General features: G+C 44.0%; 1 protein-coding gene across 5 annotated transcripts in view; it reads right to left on the reverse strand.

The window, feature by feature from the left end:
- Window positions 1-23,420, reverse strand: part of PLCB1 (phospholipase C beta 1) — a 346,939-nt gene that overhangs the window by 313,200 nt on the left and 10,319 nt on the right. For all 5 annotated transcript variants that reach the window (XM_071582157.1, XM_071582156.1, XM_071582161.1 and 2 more), the window contains exon 2: window positions 23,174-23,251. In XM_071582157.1, coding sequence (XP_071438258.1) covers window positions 23,174-23,251 — 78 coding nt within the window. The remainder of the gene's footprint in view (window positions 1-23,173; window positions 23,252-23,420) is intronic.

The following is a 23,420-nucleotide window of genomic DNA, read 5'->3' on the forward strand; positions in this document are numbered from 1 at the left end:
GAAGGCTGTCACTGCTCAGGGTGTTGCAAACACAGAGTGAATATCAATGCACACCATGAGGAAGGAGACTTGGGGAACAGTTCTCTCTTTGTGCAGCTTAGCAGAGTCCTTCCCTCAAACCAGCATTTTGGAAGCTATAAGACAATTAACATAATTTGCTAAGGACATGCCATGCCATTGAGGCAACCGGACTGAGGCCTGGATGCCAAAAACCACAAAGTTTAGGTTTAAGCTGAGGTTTAAATGAAGGAACTTGGGGGTTTTCCCTCTTCTGAACTAGATGCCAGTGCAGAAATCAGCACTGGACACAAGCACTGTAGTACCAGCTCCAAGTAATGCAACTCCTGTGCTTAAAGCTGCATTAGGTCAGGCTCTAATCTAGTTCCTGCTACACCAGTGGACTAGACCTCTGTCATCACTCCATGCCCAAAACATCATTTAAGACACTTCCAGGGTGATGAACTGCTGACACCCATTATGAGTGGTATGGCTGCTGTGAGCACCTCTGGGGACAAACAAAACCAACCCCAGACACCCCACACAGCCACCACCACCCCACACACCCCTCACAAATTCTGAAAACACTTTTACTTCACCCCTCTGAACACAGTGACTGGACACTGAATTTGCAGAACTGTCCAGTCCCTCCTCGGGGCATCACACTCACCCAGAATTCTGACACCATGAAAATGATATTGCCCATCTGAATTTCCCTTCTATGTTATCACTTTGATTGCATAGAGAAGAAATCTCAAAGTGCTTGCTGTTGAAGAAGCAGTGACATTTTTAGTCCAGAACATTAATGGCAGAGAAGTTGTTTTATTCTGCCAAAAGCACTACAGACAGGGAAGAAGCAGAAGCACCTCAGCGTATTATTACAAAGCACAAATTTCAGCATCATTTTCCATGTGCACTTTGAAACAATAGCTTGTGAAGCTCTTATATATAACAGACGTCTTAATCAAGGTACAAAACTTGTATTAAAACCTGAATTGGAAGCATTAACATTTCTTTGACACCACACACAATGAGATTCTGGTTGAAATGAGATTCTGGTTGCTGGCAAAACAAATCACTTATTTAAACTTTCATGGAGCCACAGGTCAGTTGTTTCCTTAACATTCCTTCTGGCCTAAACATAATGACAATACCTCCAAGTTTAAGCAGAACTGGCATTCACAAACACTTGGCCTTAGCAATGGCATTTAAAAGAATGTGAGGATAATCCCTGGCATTTACCGTGCTGGAGGGAGAGTAGAACAGGAGCAAGCAGGCACCTGAGCTCTGCTGGTGCCCAATGGCTCAACAACATTATTAGTGTCAGTACAAGGCTGCATTAAATCTGCTTCTCCACATCCATTCCAAGTTTGGAGACACTCAAGGAGTACTTTTCCTCCAGTAAATAAGAACTCAAACACTGTTCAAAGTACTTGAGGATGCATATTATAAACTTGGTTCTGGCACTGTTGAGGATTACAGATACAAATTATACAATTCCAAGGAATGAGAGAGCTTTGCAAGCCTTGGTATTTCCAGCCCAAACCATCAAATGACTGCAAATACTCATGGCTGGGGCTGTCAACAGAACAGCAACAATTTTATGTTAAACAATTATTTCTACCAGTTTGACTCAGGAAGTTACCTGAAAATCTCTGAGTAAAAGTTGTGCCATCAATGGCAGTGGCTGTTTTCAAAATACCTGCTGAAATTCTTCATAAGTTACTCAAATGCCCCTAAACCACCCGAGACAAACAGCACTTTCTGCTGGTCAAAAAGGTGCAAGTTCTTGCAAGTGTCAGGACTGTCACTACATTTCTCATCCTCATCACTTGAGAAAAATTTACCAGTGTTTGCCTTTTCCAATGATCTTCCCAGGCTCCACCCATCTAAATTTATGTGCATTCTGCACTTCTTTACCTGCTGTTTTACCTGTTACACTCACCCTTTATTCCCCCCACAGAAAACCCTTATATAACCTATTGAACCCTCTGAAAGTATTCCAGAAGCAACTCCCTATTCTTAATACCCCATGAGTTCCTGTCCTGTGATTATATGATTTTCACCTTAATTTGGCAGTGACATCTCCAGCAAACACTTCCAAGGCCTGTTTACTTACAATGGCATTTTAAAATGTTAAGCATCTCAGGCATTGCTCTCTGCACACAGACATACATCTCAGACATGCTATCTGGAAGATAATCACTTGATTTTCAAGGTCCAATTAATTATCTCAAAGTTCATTCCTTTGGAAAAAGGAAAAGTAAAGGACACCAGCAAGGACAAAACTTTCCCAAAGCTTCACAAAAGCCCATAAAAAAGGAGTCCTTTCCTCACTGAGGATGGCACAGAAGAAAAAAGCTGCATGTGCTGCTTCTGCAGCACTTTTAAACACACAAGAGTGGGACTGCAAGGAGGTTCTTGGGAAAGGCTCTATAAATAAGAAAGTGGCAGCAGGATGGTGGGAAGAGGGAGGACTTCACAGCACACTGACTTTTATGGTAATTTCTTACAGGGTTCTCAGCAAAAGCCATTTTTTATAAGACTAAGTGCCTTTGTGCAAATCCCTTTCACAACTATTAAAAGCAAACAAGCCAACAACGGCCCCCCTGCCCACCCTCTCCCAAACAACCCCTCCAAAAGCAGGCTCCACCTCTGCCCTTCCAGGGATTTGGCAGCCTCTCCCAACACATGGCAAGATAAATTTTCCTGTTGTTGGTCACAGACCCAGCCTGCGGGCACATGGATCCTCTCCCCTCTGATCCCTCAGCACTGGGAACGAGGACTTGGATGGAAGCCTCTGCTTGCATGGAGAGACCCTGATGAAGAGACTGCCCAGGCTGGAGGATCCCCTTGTAGGGATGCCCAGAGGGGTGCCTGGGTGGGCACCACACCCCCCACACACGTGCCCAGTGTCCCGTGGGACATCCCATGCAGGGGCTGCTGCAGACAGAGCTTGGCTGCACCACCACGTGCAGGACACACAGCAAAGACGTGAGCTGGCCCAGCCAAAACATGAACAGCTCAACATGGGAAAGACAAAACATTCTTCAAATTAGCACGTCTCATTAAGGTTTGGTTACTGGCTGAAGGACAGCTGGAAAATGGAACGTTTGGGACAGTAGTGAAAAATACATTCAAATTTGCTGTTTGCCCTGGCAGCTATTGTTTGTCTTTATTATTTCATAATAAATATCTGATTAATTGGAAAATAAATCTCTATGTTTAGCCTGACTTAAGCTTGTCTTGTTTGTTTACAGATCCACTTCTCTTTTTAGCAAGTGCAACACAAACACTAACCATACACAGCCAATTTCCTTTGGAACTTTCCATCCACCTCAGCCAGGCCAAGCCTTGCCTTATTTATTGCACAACTCTTCTAGAGAGGTAAATACACATAATCCAGGAAATAACAGCAGACTTGTTTTCTCCTGACTTCCTTTACAGGGATAAAGCTCTTGGAAAAGATCTGATCTCCAAAAACCCACTTTCTGATGTCCCACCATGACACAGTGCCTGGAGGAAGGTGCACAGACATGTTCAACTCCCACAGCTTTTAAGTGCCTGCTCTTCCTGAGCTCCAACAACTCTTGACAGTATGTTTATGTACCCAAACCAATCCTTTCCCATGGAATTTCACCAATTTTATATGCCCTGGGAAATGAAAGGCTGGAACACATTCAATACAAGCAAAGGCATGCAATAAAACAAGCTGAGGGCTCAAACGGCTGAAATTTCTAGAGATGATACATAACAGAAGGCAACAGCAATTTGTTTATTATTCTCCATATGAAATAAGAGAGCACACTTTATGGTCAGACATATATTGAATCCATTGGGAAGGCTGACATAGGGAAAGGGGAAAAGTCTTGAACTGGAAAAAAACATTTTCATTCTTGAAGGGATCTCACTGAGGTAACAATAATTGGAAATGTGCTAAGTTGAAGGGTTTCTCTCCAATGCCACACTCTACTACACCTTCCAACTAACTACTGAATTTCTTTCAGGAAGGCATTAAAAATCTCATTCTAATCTTCCCCTGGTTTCTAAATGTCTAGTGAGAAGCAGCATAATAGCCAACAAAAAAGCATTCAGCTGGCAACTATTGAAGAAGCTTATTACATTTGCCTTGGGGCTTTAAATATTAAACATACACTAAAGACTGCTAACAAAAGGGGTTGTTTGCATTGCAGGATGCCCAGACACAGGTCAGGATCCCCCCCTCCCTCCCAGTTAGTTTATGGCTGGGGCTGGAAGGGGCAGCAGAACATCTCTGCATTATTGGTAGGGCAGCCTTGAATGATCCAGCCTGACATGGGGACTCTTGGCCATCCACCAAGGTCATCCATCACCCACCCTTTTCTAGTCCTCACATCAAAAGGAACCTTGGTTTAAATATTTCATCTGAAGGCCAGAACTCCAGGCCCAACCTTTTTTCTGCTGAGGAAAAGGTTCGCGATGAATTCTTAAGAACTGCATTACAAATCCTGGAATTTTAGAGTAAATGACAGCCTATCAGAGCATTGGTGTTGAGAATGAGCACAAATACCAAAGGGCACCTTATAAAACAAGATTACACTATGATTACTATTAAAAATACTCTGAAGTGTCTCTATTAAACTCTTGTGTGACTGAACACCATCCCATTGCTTCACTTGGAGTGTGTGCTGTCACAAACCAGGGAAGGAATCCCAGCACTTCCCAAATCCCAGCCAGCAGCCAACACACCATAATGGAATAACTCCACTGGCTCACACTGAAACCAAAGGTGAGGTCTCAGAACTGTTTTCTCCCTTTTGAAGCACCTGCTAATACCAAACCAATACTCAGTCCAGTAAGCAGAGGATCTGAATTCTGCTGCTCTGCCTCTTACAGATCCATCTACAAAAGCCTGAAGATTTCCCAAGGACACAGCAGCATCTGCCCTGATAGTGAGTTCGGTGAGCATCCAGGAGAACTTAAATGGCATTTGTTCAACTGTAGCCATCATTTTCTCACTGCTCCATGTCCAAGTTCAGAAATTGCTTTAAACTGACATATTTTGCCTTAAAAAAACCGCAAACCCTTAAAACACTAAGGCCAGTAGAAAAGTCTAGGGACATTTTCAATAACTTTTGTTTGATGAGTTAAAGACAAATGCTGTAGGTTTCATATGAACACAATTACAGCTTTTTTTCCCCAGAATTGTCAGTCTTTTGCAAAATAATGCCAATGAACCTGACAAGACATCAGATTATATTTGTCAGCTTTAATGTTTTAAGTTTTTTTCATTAATTATTCCAGTCAATCAAAAAGAAGAAAGTGAACTTTTCCAACTAATACTTCTACTTTTCAGTTTCTGTTTTAATCTCCTTCTCTGTGCAAAGTAAGAGGTCACTCATCCTAAAAAATTGACAAATATACTCATTAATTCCAGTGTTTTTCTTCCAGCTGGTGCATCCTGAGCTTTGGGAGCCACACCAGCTCATACAACAAGTGCAGCTGCTTCTGGAATCACACAGGGAGTTGTCTTCCCTTTACAATAAGAGGAGGAACCTTGAACAAAAGTTCAATCCAAGACTGCTCTCCCCATTTTCAAGGAAGTTTAAGTAAATATATGTGCCAAGCAAAATAAAAAAATCTGAAAATTAAAACAAATGAACGCATTCACATGGCAAATATTTCTTTTAATGTCACCAAAGACAATGACAGTCCCAGAGAGAAGCTACAATTAACACATCTTCCACCACAGCTCTACTTTAAAATTTTGAGTTGAGGTTTTTTTAAGCTATACTATTATTTCATTGGATAAAACATTAGTATCTGTGCATCACTTCAGCACATCATTTACTGCCAAACGCAGCTCCAGGTGGCTGCTGAAGTGGCTGCCGCACCACCCGCCCCAACACTGGGGTTTGCTCCTGCACACAACGCTCATGCAACCCCAGCCTGTGTGTTCTGCGGCTTCCCCAACTCCACTTTCAGGAGAGCACAAAGAACTACACCGTGACATTATGGGAACGGCAGGAGGAAGATAAAACAGCAAAGAGCTCCAAATGAAGTCACTCCCTCGACTGCAAGTTCTGCTGTTTGGCTGTTACGCTCCCAGAGAGGCTCAGTGTCGCTGAGCAGCTCAGTCACCGAGCACCAGCTCCTCAGTGAGCCCCGAGGGCTGCACAGGAACAGCCACACAAACACTGGAAAAGGCGGCGAACGTGTCTGGAGGGTTTTTAGCACCTCATATCCTCTATGCTGATAATTGTTTCCAGTTATTTTAAAGGCCAAGCTAATGATTACACTCGTAGTAACAGGTGTGGATTATACACAGCTGGCAGAAATCCCTTCCCCTGCCAAATCCTGGCTCATTGCTATTCACCTGCAGAGCAGGAAGCAGGAATGCCCTCGGGAGAAGACTCAGGCACAGCTAATGATTATCCACATAGGTGTGATACAGCCAGAAAACACATCCCAACAACACACACCTTAAGGAAGGCATCAGCCTTTCACACGGGTTCCGATGAGCAGAGAAATGCATTGAACTTCAGCAAACTCTGTAAAGCCTGGCAAAAATATAGTCAGAGTTGAAATAATACATTCCATATTGCTCAGCACTAGATTTCCCCTTTCCTACATTTGCTGTAGGTTTATAAGGAAAGAGAGAAGTTTAGTCCACTCTTTTGAGAGTTTTGCAAGAAAGGTTCAAATTGTTTGGGCCAGGACTCACCTGCCACTCCAGGTGATGAGGAAACATGAATCAATATCTCCATCACTTTAATCGATTTCTGAATTGTCAAGGAATGAAATGCTGCTGCCAAAAGGACAAATCCCAGAGGAGAACCTGCCAGCTGGAAGAGGCCAGAGACAAGCCAAAAGCTACAGCAGCAGCAATGGGAAGCAGCCCTGCTCACACTCAGGGTAGGCACTGCAGAGAATGCCAAGAAAAGCGGGATTTTAAAAAGAGATCAAAATAACACATGTTTCTTCCCTCCCCAAACATGAGGTGCAGTGAATGCTGCTTTGACAACACAGCTGTTCACTAAATGATTTAGTTTTCCCTGCCATCAGGAATAAAAGTGCTCAGGAGAGCTTGCCCCACATCAGATCAGACCTGGCCCAGGCACAGCATTGCCAAGATGCTTCATTAAAAAAAAATCACCACCTACCTGGTGTAAGAAAACCTTTAAAGAACTCACCTGTAACTTTCTATCTACAACAAAATCCCTTCCAACACTGATGATTCTCTGTGAGAATATACCTATTTCAGAGCATCACACCTACATTAGACAGCTCTAATGCCCCAGGTGAGTTTGCAGGGAGTTGTTTGGGCCTCCGTGTCACTCTAAGCACAGCCTGCTAGATGGGAGCACTCAGGTGAATTCCCCTGAGCCTTGGCATTGAACTCCCCTGGAAAAACTGAAAGGTCTGCAGCTCATCAGCAATAACTCATAGCATGCAGTCCACGAGCAAGGGCTGAGAAACTGGACAGCCCTTGTCAACCTCACAAGCTCAACTACCATAAGACAAGAACACTCCAGAACATCAGAACACCAAATGAAGCATCCTGAGTTCAGCAAAAGCCAGAAGCCACCCAGGTGTGACTCTTCTCCCCCACATCAGCCTGGACAGTGTTTAAAGGCCTGAGGACACAAATGTCTAGCCCAGTGTGTGTGTTGTTAATGTGGATACTCATGAATGACCTCTTAAATTATCTTCTATTAAGAAGGTCCCTTGTTAGGGAGAAATCTCAGGGCACAAATCTAAGACAACACAAAACAGCTCATCTCTGCAAACCAATTTATCTTCAAAGACCAAGCCTTCCAACTGCTTTCTACCCTGAGAGCATGCACAACATGAGCCCACTTAAATACTGCATGGCTTTGAATTTTCAGAGGCATGGAAATTTATATGCTGCTTGCTAAAAAAACACAAAACAAAAATAAAACCAAAGAAGAACAAACATGTTTTCCTCCTTCGGTGAAGGACCTCTCCAGTGCCCTGTTGGGCAACTATAAAACCATACATCTTCATCTCACTCTGAAGTTTAAAACCCACACAATTTCGCTGCACTACTTGGAAAATGGTCTAAGTGAAAAAGATTCTGGAGTTCAAACAGAATGCTCAGAGTTATCTCCCTGTAGTTTGCAAAGCCAGTTTTTTGCATTTTAATGCAATGTTAATCAGTTATTTACCTCCTAATCTCAAGGTTTCAATTCCAAAAGCTGTTTATCACTTGAAGTGGGTGCAAACCAGAAGTTGGCCTATAGCTCTGGGACTGGTGGGTAACCACCAGAGCTCCTCCATCCCCAGCTCCCACTCTCAGCCCTGCACACCAGCACTTCAACTCAGACCAGCTGTGCAACCCTCCACAACTTCAAGATATTTCTCACATTCTAAAGAATCTCATACCCCATTACTAAGTTACTTCCTCTGGAAGCAAGATGGGATAAAAGACTCGAGGGATGCAGGAGACATTCAAGAAGTGGACAGGTCACAAACCCACTATGTAACAGGAAAAAGCTTTTCTGGATTCTGCCAGTTCAATAAGTAATGCTCATCACTCACTCTGTGATCAGCACTGCATCAGATTGATGGAATGCATAGAGCTAACAAAAATTTCCAGACCATACAGGATCTTGCAATACGTTGTATTTCTCCTTATGCTGTTGGCTCATGCAGTAGTTTATTCATTAGCAGCTGTCTGACTGGAACTGAGTCCCTGGAGCAAACGCTGCCATTCCCATCATTGTGGCATTATCCAAAGACACCCTCAGTCCCCTGGGAGATCCTGCATTTCACAGCTAAGTTCACTTCTTGGGAGCTGAGGAGGAGGAGAAAAATAAACCAAAAGCAAAGCACGTACACAGAGGTCTATGTTTAATTAAAACTCCAGAATCTCCTTTTAAACAATCTCTGGGGGACAAACAGGCACACCCAGACATGGGAAATATACCCAAAATAAACAGAACATAATTTTATTAACCCACATTAGAATATGGCCTGTGTCTTCAGGAAAACTCAGGTTAGAATACCCCAAGTTCACCTCATCACTTCAGGGGAAAGTACAGATTTAGATAGAAATAACATAATTTGTCTTTAATAAAATGCAAGCAAGTTTGGATTTAAAGCAGAATTGTTCATTCTTCCTCACATAACAATAAGCAGATACCAATACCTATGACTATAACTCAACTCCAGCATGACATTCAAGCTTTCCAAAAGCATTCCATTTGTTGTAAGGAGACTTCCTTACTCTGGAAGAAACGAGTCTGATTCTACAAATGGGACCATTTAACTGTGTACACATCTACAGAATCAAGTAAGGAAAAAGACTTTGAAAAACACCTGTGAAACCAAGGGTGTATCTCTGCCTTGCATACACAGCCCTGAGAGAAGACCCACTTCCAGAAAGAAAAGCTCCCTCACATTCCTAGTAAACTGCCAGGTGGGAGCCTGAGCTATCAATAGTTACATCTCCTCTGGTGCCCATACAGCTTCTTGGGGCCTCCTTAATTAAAAAGGAGGTAATTACAATCTGCCTACTCATCAGAGCAACTCCCAGTCCCACTTAGAGCCCAGTGCTGCCTGGACATTCCAGCAGCACCCTGAGCTGACAGGCCAGAGCCTCTTCCTTCCCTGACAAATACCAAAGGCACAGCTGCAGGAACCTGCATCCTTGGGCAGCAAACACATTCCGGTGCTCAGCCAGACTGGCAAGAGCCCTCAGAGCTCTTCCCAGCCTTGGGTGCCTGATGGCAGAGGGCAGGGACAGATGATGGCAGGAAATGTCTGTCCCTGCTGCAGCTCTTGCAAGACAGCAGAAGGGAAAAAAATAAAATGCTCAAGTGAACAGTATCAACTGGTTGGTAATAACCCCCTGGACTCCTTACTCTCGGCTCTCTTCAGCTAAATCCCCATTCTTCTGGAACCCTTCAGGTTAAATTGGGGGTGTGATTTCCCAGATGTTACTGAGCTTCAAAAGCCTCATGCCTTGTCCTGCACAGACCCCTGTGATGCACCAACACAAGACTGGTATAGCCAGTCCAGCTCCACACACAGGCACAGTGTTAATGAAGAGCTCATTGCCCAGCCAGCAACAGGAGAGCTCTGCACCTCTGCAGGTAAGAAACACAGATCAAAGAGTGGGACCTTTATTCAGCCAGCCACAAGGCAATTCCTTTCTTGAATGATACAAAGTTTGTGTCTTACATCCACTAGATCTGCAATGGTGGACAACAGCAGCCTTCTCAGTTTGAGTCTGATGTGAAATTACGCTTATTTTTTGGCATATAATTTTATTAGCTCATAAAAGCTTGTTCCCATGTTCTCAGACTAATTCTGTAAGTCATTTACAGCATAATTAATCATATAAATATATGAATACTCAGACCACCCAACAGCCTATATTCCAAACAAAGCCAAGCCAATTATACAATGTATCTAATGACATCAGGATATTACACTAATGGAGCAGATTTCACAATATCTGAACCAGTCCATTAAGATTATGTGTGAAGTGATTTTATTCCCTAGATCCTGCTCTTTCAGTCATACCCATATAATTGGCATCTTTTTAGTCTCCAGGGATCTGCTGTCAACTTACAATGCCCTCATGATTCAGAGATTATCCTCATGTTGGTGTCATCATCATGTAGATTAAATTCAAATGTACAAATTAATACACGGCTGAAGCAGCTCAGTCCCCCCAGTCTCACACAGAGATGTCAAAGTTCTGTGCTCCAAATCCCTCTTTTGAATCAGGCAGGGAGGGATTGGGGCTTAAGTCTCCCTAGGCCCTGACGGATCTCACATCAGTCAGTCCTGCTCCTATTGCACACAGCAGGAAAACTGAAGCAGGTTGTTCTTGAAGGAAAGGTTCACACAAGTCCAGTCAGAAACAAAGCATCCAGCTGGTGACTGTCCCTTTCCCTGCTCACCTCCAAGCCCACTGTGGAACGAGGAGGTGGGACCTGCCCACCACCCCCATGCAGGCAGAGCCTGACTGAAGCCTGGGAATCCCAGGAGGCAAATGCCAGCTTCAGGTGTTGGCCATGCAGCTCTCAGGGGGCACAGGCTGAGGCCACACAGAACTGCAGCAGCAATATGAGCCAAGCATGTCTGAAGTCTGACCACACAGGACTAGTTTTAGTAAGTCTGGACTCTGGTTTCAGGTCTCTGAAACCCTCAGATGGCACCAGTGTCTGAGAGGCAACTCCAGAACCCCCTTGTGTGTTCCTGCTGGTTCCAGAGAGCCATTCCTCAGGCTCTGAGCTGACACTGCTGCAGACTGGCACTTTTGACTTGGTTCAATAAAATTACCACTTCTGTTTCTCATTGTTCTGATAATATAATACCATAGCAACAAATGAGAAGCTCCAAATTATAGGCATGACTCTGAAAGGAAGTGCATAGTTCCTGTATATACAAACTTTGATCTACTGCAGGATGGTCAACAGCATCTGTTACTCTAATATCCCACATTATTAGAGCCATTTAGCTAAACAGATCATAAAAAGATTGTTCCATTAGCCATCTTCCTGGCAGAAATCCAGGGAAGTGTCTGAGTGGCCGTGACAGAGTACCAGCATAAATCCAAAGGATGTGCCTGGATGGTTATGGTAAAGAGCTTTACATTGTTATTTTCAGGCCCACGTTTTTAGCTACAATATTACACGTGTGAGAACTCCAAAGAAGGTGACACAAAGTGACATCACATACAATGACTTCATAATTGCCAGTCCAACTACACACAAGACTGTCACATTTTAAACATGCTCTAAAGGCAACTTGTGAAGAGCTGTTTTAACATAACATGAATGTATCAGAGTGGCACAGCCCACTCAGAAACTAAAAAGAAGTGGCAAAAGCCATCCTGTGGTACAGGGAAAACTTCTTCAGGAGGACACAGGACATGCCCAGGAAACTCAGCTATCACTCACAACAGGGCTGTGGAGCAGAGCAGAATTTGAGGCAGGAAGACCAGAAAGAGGAAAAAAGGACCCCCAGTTTTAGCCTGAACCTCTGCAAATACCAAGTTAAATGCCAGGAAAAGGGAGAGACAGAACAAAAAAAGCTTCACTCAGTACTACGAAATGCCTTATTTTAACTTCTCAACCAGGAGTGAAGGCATTTTCAAGGAATTAAGATTTTGTTTCAACAATCAGCTTTGCAACAGGACCAAGATAAGGGGTCAGATACTTCCACTCTGCATTGTAACTACAGAAGGGGAGATAATTTTCCCGTTACACAAAGGCTTCAGAGTCAAAACAACTTTTCTCAGTGAAATGTGGGAGCACTATGAAGATAAATGAGTGCAAATAGTTCAGTCTGAGTCAGAACAGCTTCCTGGACCTCCAGCTTTCCTTATCTTACCAATACCCCCTCTTTCAGTGTACTTGATTACAGTAGAAATATTGATTGAAAGTTCAACATATGTGAAAGAAGGATCTAAATCTGGATATGCAACACAGACATGCAAAAGCTCCTGGTATGAGTTGTCAAGACAGATCTGCAGTCAGTACACTGAAAACCTACTTCTGGCAGCAGCAAAGCACTGCCACTTCTCCAACTGAATTTCCATATTTTAAAATACACTGTGTGTAAGTCTAATGAGAGAAGATTTTCACCTCATCCACCTAGAACGTATGACATCATTATGCTCACACAGTTCTACTGCAGCATCTGTGACAGGCTCTTACCAGCAGTTTTCACTGGTAAAAATGTCTGTGTGGTTTGTCTTCACGTGTCTGCAAAAGGGGACAATGCAAAGCCAGAGACAGACTATGACACTGATAAACTTTTGTGAATAATCCACCTCAGACTGCAACAAGTCCTTCCCAGTAAGCCCAAAGCCACACACTGCAGTGTGGTGATGGACTTGGCACCTACAGAAACACACACAACCCACAGAGCTCCTTTGAATACCCTTCACAGGGCACTGACAGACACACATCACTTCCACACAGCTGCTAAAGCATTATTCTGTGCTGTCAAGTACCAGCTACTCATCAGCTGAATTATGGACCATTTATCATTATAACCAATCACAGGGCTTTGGGGAAAATGCCTTCCCCCCCAAGGTAAAGGGGTCATTGTAGATCTGCACATAAGGACAACCCAACATCAGGGCAAAAGCCTGAGCAGGGAACTGAGAGGCAAAGTTCCCCCATGCTGAAATGCAAAAAGCATCATAACAACCAGATGCTTTCCTGGAGCACAGGAAACATTTATGATATTTAACGATTCAGCCTGGTCCTCTACTGTGGCCTATGACTGTTCAGAAGGGGATGAGAACTCCCATACTCAGAGTTCCATGGGACAGCACTGCTGCTGCTCAACACACAATGCCAGCACCCTTCATCATCTTTGGCAACTGGTAATTACAGCACAGGCCAGAGAAGAATGACAGACCTGGTCATGGAAGACTGGCTGGCAGGAGTGCCTGGCAGATGACTAAGATGTGCCAGAGCAACGCAGACTGCAGTGGCAAAGGGGAAAACAGCTCAGGAAGTCCTAAGTCTTACCTTCATTTACAAGGATTTTCTTCATGGACAACATAGGCTTATTTTACTATTTAGTAAGCAACTCTGGATTAAAAGCAGAAAAAACACCTTTATTTTACTTATTTCTATTTTTAGCAAAAGTAAAAAATATATCTCTTTCATAAGACACTCTGTTCTAAAAGTTGCCTTCAATACAGAATGGTTTTAATTTTCCCAGTCTCAAAGTTGAGAGTGCCAAGATAAATTTACCTGAACTTTTCTAATGGCACTCCCTGCATATTTTTTTGGTCATACTCCCAACTTCTAAGCTTTAGTGCTTCACTTCATAATACTTTTTATTAAATAAGGCCTTCAACAGTCCCAAGTAAACCCAGAGCAGCTAAAATAAGAGACAGAAAGCTTCCCTTAGAATTTCATTACTATTTTAAACAGGGTTTCAATGAGCATCACTTTGCACCAGCCAGCTGTACCCTGCTAATCAATATTTCTGTTATGACTCCCATTAAACAGCACTCACTGCTGTTTGTCAATCAGATAACCAGCTCCCTGGGTAGTAAACCACCTGTCCAAACTACCCACGGTCCTCCTAAGTGAGATATATTGTACAGTAACCATGTTACAATCCTCAGTTCATTCAGTGCACAGCAATCAGCAGGACAGAGCCCTCCTCAGCCTGCTCTGAGCTGACTTTCAATAACCTGTACCTGAAACAGCTCAGAGGGAACAGCCCACGGGTTTCTCCAGCTGAGGGGCAGGTCCACCCCCTGGAGCAGCCAGGGATGGCCCGGCCCTGTGGTATCTGCACAGTAAAGCTCTGCAGGCACACTGTGTCCAGCCTTGCAGCCAGGGCAAGGCTCTGGTAATCCCCAGCCTCAGACAGCACAGGAGCTCTTTGGGATGTGGCTCTGGGGTAGAATTTCACTTGTGCTGTTTGAGTGTAGCCTTGAAACAGCAATGCTGTACCTGCACCACCAATTGCACTGGGCTAATGGGCAGCCAAGTATCTGACTTACCCTGGACATCAGGATTTAAGTGTGTTCTTCAGCCACCAACAATTCTCTGGTCCAACAGTACATCCTGTCCTCTCACATGGTGAAGAGTGAATCTGGGATAAAGGCATGTGCCACTCTTCAAGGCAGGCTCAGTCCCCACACTCAAAATCCAGACACTGGAACTGACTTTTCTAGGACATGAATGGAGACAAATCTAAACCCTTCACATGACAGCCCCTACTCCTTCCCACAGCAAGTGTAGGAGGAACAGCTCAACACCCACAGAGCTACATCAAAAACCTGGTATCAGATGAGAACATACATCTGTTATTGAGTTTTGGTTATCAAGTAAAGGATGGACAATGACATCAAGAAGTCACTCCACTGGTAAATGTGCCCATGTGGAAAGACTAACTGGAAGCAGTAATGAAGATGAATTCTCATCTCCTGACTAGTATAGAGCCCTAACTATAAGACAAGAAAGGAGATTGCTACTGACAGCACACACACATGTACACAAAACACATCCAGGGAAGGCACAGCATCCCCTATTTGGATCCAAAGCTAGCTCAGAATTTCAGTGACACAACTGCTGCCTGTGGAGAGACCCAAACACCAGGAAAATGGAAAGCCAGACAAGACAATACACACACCACAGCATTTTACAGACCTTCTAATCCACCAGAATCTTTGCAGGAGACTGACAAACCAAACAGCCACCCAGACACAGTGAGCCCCAAACTCTCAAGATTTGTAGCATGAGGCTCTTATTGTGGTTTCCCAGTACTAAGTTATATCATAAAAGTTGTCAGTAAAACAAAGAGCAGACAGATGATTCCCCAGGAAAGGATCCTACTGAGCATCTTCTGTCCTTACACGCTAAGCCCAAAGGAAAAGGAAGGCAGGGTTGCACAAGGGAGCCCATTGTTGTCACTGCACATCCAGGCCAGGGGCTTGTGCATTCCTGCTCTGTGTGATGCCAGCTGTGGGTGTGCAGAGCCTGCAAAATGCCAGAACTGCAGGAGCAGGAAAGAGAGGGAAGCAGGGTCAAGGCCACATTTTTGATGGGAAAAAACCTTAAGGCAGGTAAGGCAAGTATTGGTGCAAAACCATTTATTGCCAGTCACTTGTATTTCCAGAACTTTTTTCAAAACTCCTTAAAAATTACCCAAACCCCAAAGTTCCCAAACACATTTATCACATCTCACTGATTAATAGTGTACATTCACATAGGAAGACCACATGTATAGAGATAGTGCACCAAAAATATGACTTCGAATAACATATTCTATCTCCTAAACAGCTGAAAAAGCCCAAGCAAACTACAAAACAGCCCTGGAGAGCCAGGATAGGAAGCATTACAGAGCAGCCCGTGAGCCAGCAGAGCTGCAGCACAGAAGGCAAACCAACCAGGCACGCCAAGAGATCAGTGACCCTCCCAACCACCAGCAAAGATGATGTCCTAGAAGCCAATCTGTGAACTGTGCTAATAATAGCTCAGCCAGCAAAGCTGATGCTGCACATTGAACCAAATCTATGTACAAGCTGCAGGCACGAACACGAGAGACTCTTTTTAATTAAGGAGGAGAAAAGAGTGCAGGCTGGCTTACTGCACACCAGAGGCTCTGCTCACACAAACCCAGCTCAGCTGGCAGACAGACACCCCTGTAGCAGTCACTGTAGTGCATGTCAGTTGAATCAGCCACAAGTTTGCTTCACTGAGATACTGAAATTGAAAATTATAGCAACAGAACAGCCTCCAGCAGCCAGATCAAGAAAGGCCTTTTGCACCAAAACTCAAGTTTCCAATTTTTTCATAACATTCAACATTTACAGCCAAAGCTTTCCAAGAGTCAGCCCCTTTAAACAAAAGACAATCTATCATAACATGTTTTTAGGAAAGTCACAACCTACATTCAACTCAACAGCAAGGACAATATTCTCATGTAACAAAGTGTTAGGATTGCTCTCAGTGACTGAGAATTCAACAGTACCTAAATTTGGCTGACTCCAGAGTCATCCTCACTCTTTGAAGTTCTTTGGCTTCCTCATCTCAGAAACTGGACCTTTGTTGTGGATTAAACCCAAAACTCATTTTCTATTCCTGCCTCCCTCACAATAAGGGAGGTATTTAGCAGTGGGAAATGCTTATTAGAGATCTTCTGTGTTTGATGTAGTACCATTTCCCTAATGGGCCTTGAACAATTTCCATGTTTTGAAAGCAGAGAGATTTCCCTTAAATCAGCAGCCTGATGGGAAGCTGACCTCCATGAAATATTTCCTCCCATTCTGACTGTCTGTGGCAATTCCCCACCACTTTTCCTGTCTTCTTTTATTCCACTTCCATGCTGATTTGTGGTTGGGAAAGAACATGAGCTGCAGCTTTCAGGTGACCAGGCTGACTCCACTACTGTGTTATTTGGAGAGCAAGATATTTTTCTCACTTCAAAACATGACAATCTCTGTAGTACAGAGAACCCCTAGGATTTCTTCATTGGCACCACTCACCTTTGAGATTTTGCTTCCAATTTCTGCACTGCTCAGCCTAATGATGACAACAATCCCACAGCAAGCTGTGTCTTTGAAGAGATTCTCTCCCATTTCCTATGAAAAACCTCTCAAGACACACGACTTGGAATGTCAATATTTAAAGGTCATTTTGTTACCCAAACTATTCCACCTGCATTCCAGCAACAGCATCCCTGGCATCCAGCTCCCAATGCCACTCTGGTGGCTCCCAGTTTTACACCTGAAATTCATGAACCAAAGATTATTTGCTTGCTGTGCCACTACTCTTATTTTACCATCTGCTTCAGGTTCACCCAATGGCATTCAGTGCCATTCAGAAGCAAAAACTCACATCACCACAACTCCTTGCCCCAGGAAAGTCCTCATTCAGTGAAAACTACTCTGTGTCACCTCTTCCAGCACGTAACTTACTTGTTTGGAAAGACAGATACCAGCCCACCTGTGCCAAAAAGCATCACCTCCACAGAACTTGCTTCACCTTCAAGAGCCTGAAGTCCCTCCCTCCTTAAATTTCCAACTGAAACAAAGTGAGTGATCCCTGCTCTCAAAAATGAGAGGCAAATTCACCTGCAGCTTTGCACTCAGTTCACGCAGGCAGTAAAAGGATAAAGGAAAGGAATATTTAAATAACCACCATCACCATATAAATACCTGAATATACAGGTCCTGTTGCTGTCTGGTAGAAGGCAAGTACATGGACCCAAGTCATTCCAGCTCCTGTGGTTTGCAGCTACAACAAAGGCAAACCATTTCCATGGAAGAACATGTGACAGAGGGCCACATATCCAATATTCACTATCAAACAGAATAATCAGAAAGGGGTGTTGACTGCAGGAACACTAAAGATACTAAAATAACAAAGAGCAAGTTTGTTGTTGCACATTTTGTAACACCTTTTTATGTCTACACAGATGCACTATTTTGTCCCACTCAATAATGATATTTACAACGTCAAGTCTTTAAAGGGGTTAGGGTTTTTTCCTCCTTTTTCCCCAGAAAGAGAAGTGTGAATGCATGTTTAATGATGCACTTCCTGGATGTTTTCAGCAGCAAATGCATGACTGAGTAACCTTGCTCTTGAATGACATGAGCCCAGCAGCTGAGGTTTGGAGCACATATTTTTAAACCTAGTACTAATAAATAATCCAGTCCCATGAAATTATTAGGTATATTTCAAATATGGAAGCATTAACTCCAATCTTTATTGTATGCTTGTCAAATGCACTGTAAGGCACATACAGATGTAATTTAAGTATCTCTGACCCACAGGGCAATACAAATACTGACCCCATTGTTTTAAGGCTCTGAATCAAAACAGACACCAAAGAACTCACTTAAGTAACAGCCAAAATCCCCAGGGGCTGGAAAAGTGCCACATCATCTTCCATTTGGATGAGGGCAATGAGATTGATTGCCACAGAGTTTACAAACATGCTGAAGCCAAATGTAATCCTCCAGAATCCAACCTACAGCCCTCAGGCCCAACTGCCCACCCTCACTCTACAGCCTGGGTTGGGTTTTCAGCCCCAAAGGAACTCAGGAGCACCTCAGGGCACAAGAGGGGACAGAACCTCCCAGGTCAGAGAAGTCCTGTCATATTTTACCATAAGGAACCACTTCATCCACTCTCATGGAATGAGGGACAGGATTATTGCTGCAGGTTCCTGACCCAGCCTCAGTCTATGGCTGAGCTACAACATGTCAGTACCAGTCCTGAGAGTGCTCACACACAAAAACAGCCCTGCTCCTCCAAGAGGAGAAACTACCCCCACTCTTTCCCTTCAGAACTGCAACCCCACTATTCCTAAAAGTCTGTACAGAGCAAGTCTCTGCCTTTAGATACTCTCAGCCTGGCAGTCTGAGCAGGCCAGACCTGGGAAATGTCCGCCGCTAAAGTTGCTCTGTGGTCTCACCACCCAACCTGCTCTCAAGGACACTTAAAAGCCCGAGGTGTGAACGGAGCCATCACCGCTGAAGCCGGGACTCCTGCCTAAGCCACTTGGCTGTGCTGCTGCTCGCACAGCAGCGGGTGGAGGAGGGAATCTTCGGCCACACACCCCCTCCTACCGAGCAAGGAGCATCTCAGCACTCGCAGCAGCTCCTCAACAAAAACTTCCTCTGGACAAACAGAACCATCATCTGTTTACAGAAGCATTTCTGCAAAAATGGCTGCTGACTGCCTGGGCACTCACGCTGAGTTTCACAGCACAGACATCTCCTGCCTGGGTGTGCAGTCCCTGTTTCCAGCAGGAAACATCTCCCTGCAGTTGGGAAGCTTCTAAAATGAAGAAGAACAAATCAGTCTGTGCTACTGAGAGAACAGCATATTATACCATCCTCAGACTTCTAAAAACCTAAATGGTCCACCACAAAAGCAATTAGCTGCTTTCCTCCTTTTCCCAGGCAGTGTCAGAACTGCACTGAGTCAGTGGCTGTGTCTACTCCTAACATCCTTCTGATTGTGTAACAACTTTCAGCTAAAGGCTGCAAGATAATAATGCACAAACTATCTGTCAATATCTGTGTCTTCTCCCAGCCTGCCTGTGCAGTCAGTAATATATTTATCCACAGTCAGAAATCAGTCTCTCTCTGGCTTTGCATTGCTGGCTTGGCCAAACACACCAGACACTTCCAGCCTCCTGAGAAATGCTTTTGATTATCCCTTATTTTTACTCCAGCAGACTTTCTCTTCACCTCATCAAGTCTGGATTTATCCTTCTTCAATGCTCCTAACCAGAATAACAACAAATGGAAGAAATGTCATTCCATTTTTTTAAAAAAAAGCAGCAAGGTATTGAGATATGTTTTAATCAGGTCATAAAAATATGACAACTCAATGAATATTGTCTGGGTTTGCTATAGTTAAGAAACATTACCAAAACAACAAGATAAGTAACAGACATTAGCTTGTCACATTAATTTTGTTTTTTAAAACCCACGTTGAGAATCATTCACATAACAATATGAAATCAGCCAGCACTCTGCAATACAGATGAAGAAAATATTCCAGAATCTTCAGCAACAAAAGAATTTCGTAACAGAAAATGCAATTAACATCACAAAGCTATCCTGCCATCTGTTTAAAACAATAGCAAGGAATTAAATTTGAACCTCTATCAGGAAACAGCAAAATGCTGTGTATGACTTGATTTTGGAGGATTACCTTCCCTGATGACAGCAATATATGCTCATATATGCAAACACAGCAAGCACATTCAACTGAGGGTCCCACACTCTTAAGACCAAACTGCAAGAGCAGAGCTAAAAGGAACCTGCTTATCAAACTTCGTAACACAAGAATTGCCACTTTTACAGTCTTCCAGGTGTGGTGCAAGTGGCAAAAATCTTCACAGGGCTAAAAGTGCAGACCTGGGATGGTTTGTTAGGAACATGTTGCTCCAGCAGGAAAATTACTGCGAACTTATTTATCAGAAAGCTACAGTTTATCAGCAAGTTAAAGAGCCCACACTGCTCACATAAACAAAACCTCCTGGTGAGGATAACTCTCAGCAGCCTTTCTGACCCTTATCTGCTCAGCTCCAGCATTATCCACACTCCCCAGCTGGGCTCAAACCCTGCAAGCAGCTCCTGGAGAGCTCTGAGATGGGTCAGTGACACTGATGGAGGGCTGCTCTGAACAGGCATCTGCACCAGGAACTTGGAGCTGTGACTGCACACAAAATAACCCAAAGGCTGTCCAGACCCACTGTGAGACAGCTCACACTACCTGTTATTTCCCTTTCTCTGCATCAGAGAAGAAACAGAAAAGGAAGGAACAAGAAAACACTGCAAGGAACAGCTCAACCAGCCAAGACAACACAAAGCTGCAGAGCCACAACCACCCGTTCCTTCAGCTAAATAAAAATTTAGCACAGGGGAGTGGTTTTCGTTTGTTTTGTTTTTCCCTCCCAGTGATTCACGTAACTTTTGTGTAACTTTGCTGATAAGGCGGCAGCAAAGCAAAGGAGACAGCTCTCTGTTCTGAACCCCAGACCATTCTCCAGACAGTGATTTACTGCTTGGCACAGGGTCTGCCAACCAGGACACAGGAATGGCTACAGAGACAACAACTGCTCCTCCTGCCTCATCTCCACACCTGCTTGGACTCACCTCCCAGGAAAACTGTCTGAGGAGGGAAGCTGGCAGGGAGCTCCTCCTGTTCAGCACTCCAGCCTAGCAAGGCCTGTCTTTCCATATCCAGAAAATAACAGGATTTGTTTATGACACAAGGAATTGCTTAACAAAATAACAACACAGGGAAAAAAGAGAAAGTGATCCCACAGAGGTTGCATTGTCCTGATATTTCCTCACATAGTTCCACTATCATCATGGAATCATTTCACACAAAGAGAAGGAAATTAAAGAGAATTTCCTATATAACCTCCTTTATTCATATATTTGCAATTTCACAACAAACACAAAGCCAGCCATTCTCTGGAAAAGTAGAAAATGGCATTTCCTTCCTGGTCCACGCACTATCAGCATTCCAATAGATATAAATTTACTCTCTTTAAATAAACACTGCTAGGATGGTGTTCAGAAAGAAGCTTCACCTCATTGCTATGAATTATTAACCAGAAAAAAAAATTCCTCTTGTTGCTCTTTACAGAGCCTTGATTTGCAAGTTTAAAAATCAAACTGACACTTACTGCTCTTGTACCAATACCCAACCTTTAAAAAAAGTGCTCTGAGCATTATAAATACATTTTTTCATGAATATGAGAACAACAATTCTATAAATAGCTATCCTGCACAGAATTGCTTCAAGACATTGTTTTTACAGACAACAGTAGGAAACTGAAGGAGACCTTAGTGCCAAACATATTAAAAGTGAAATAAACTCTCCAATCAACTCTGGGTTTCCACTTATTATTACAAAGTTCATCGTTATTTTACAGCTTATACAATTAGTTTATGCAAGGGAAAGAACAAGCCAGAGCACTGCTCTGTGATCTGGCACAGCCACTGGGGCAGTGTAAGTCACTCAGAGCCTGCAGCTTCTCAGGGCACTCTCTCTGCTGGGCAGTGATTTAACAGCCCTACACTGCCAGGACATGAACCCACCATGTCCCACCACAACCCCTGGACAAGCACAGGCAAAGACAAGATGTTTGTTATAACTCCATGACACGATTTCCAAATACAGCAACTCAAAACTGTGCTCCATCTCCTCTACAAAGCAAACATAGGAAGACAAACATGATTTGGTGCAATAGCAAATTGCCTGTTCAGCCTGCACATTTCATGGTTGCTGCCTCCTCAAGCTATTTCTGCCCTGGTATCTAAACATAAACCCAACAGCAGCTCCTGAAAGGCCACACCAGGGGCAAACCAGGTTTCTGTAGCCACAGGCACCTATTTAGTCATTTTGGCAGATCCTCCACACAAGGCCAAAGCTCAAGCACCACCAAGTTTTAATACCCTTTTCAACAGGGCACCAGTACAAGCACTTAAGTACTTGAAAATCCACCTGTATTAAAAAGGAGGAACTCACTCCCAGTTTTGATCCAGGTTTTGCTACGGTGATTGCAGCAATGACTCTCTATTACATGTGTGATACAGTGTATGACAAACGGCACCCAACTGCGCAGGTACTGAGCTCTTTCCCCGTGGTACAGCTGGAAACAGGACAGTGCTGACTCCAAGGGGTGGCAGGGATGGGAAAGTGGAGCAATGCAGCGATGAATCAGGCCAGGAGCTTTCCCAACAGCTCTCCAGCCATCCTGGTGACCTCAGCACACCAGAATGTTTTTGAAGGAGTGTCCAGCGAGGATTGGTGACAACTTGGTGACGTGGGTCACCAGGCACAGCCTCTGGGAATTCTGGCCTGCCACACACCACAGCCAGAACCCTCGGAGTGCAGGAGGCAAGAGAAAACCACAAGACAACTGTGAGCCACAACAGCATCACAAACTGCCCCTTGCCCGCCCTTGGGAGGACAATTACACAGCTCACTGAGCATCAGATCATGGATGTGACTGGAAGTGACCAAGTTTTGCACCCACCTCTCCAAGATTTGTGCACCAGGGATGAGCCACAGGCCCAGGGCAGAGGAAGGTGTGCTGGTTAATGCTCCTCTGCTGCCCCAGGTCTGGCTTGCAAGGCCTCCTGATTCCTACCCATCTCCCCACAGGAAAAAAGGAAGAGCCATCCTGGAGCTGGAAGCTTTTCTCTTACCTTATTTTGATCTGTCCAGTAAAAGAAAAATCCCTGTGGATCTGTTCTGAGAATAATTGGAGTCACAACAGTGGAGTCCTGGAAAAAAAAGGACAAAAAGCCCCAAGTCAGCAAACAGAACACAAAATTATGCACAGGCTGTTTTGCCACCCATGTTAATGAATTGCAACATCCAGAAATGACCCTGAAGGTGCCACCACCAGGATGCCACTAAAAGAATTTAGTATCACCTGCCTCATCTCCATTT

This window comes from Pithys albifrons, chromosome 2 (genome assembly GCF_047495875.1).
Source record: "Pithys albifrons albifrons isolate INPA30051 chromosome 2, PitAlb_v1, whole genome shotgun sequence".
Taxonomy (NCBI): Eukaryota; Metazoa; Chordata; class Aves; order Passeriformes; family Thamnophilidae; genus Pithys; species Pithys albifrons.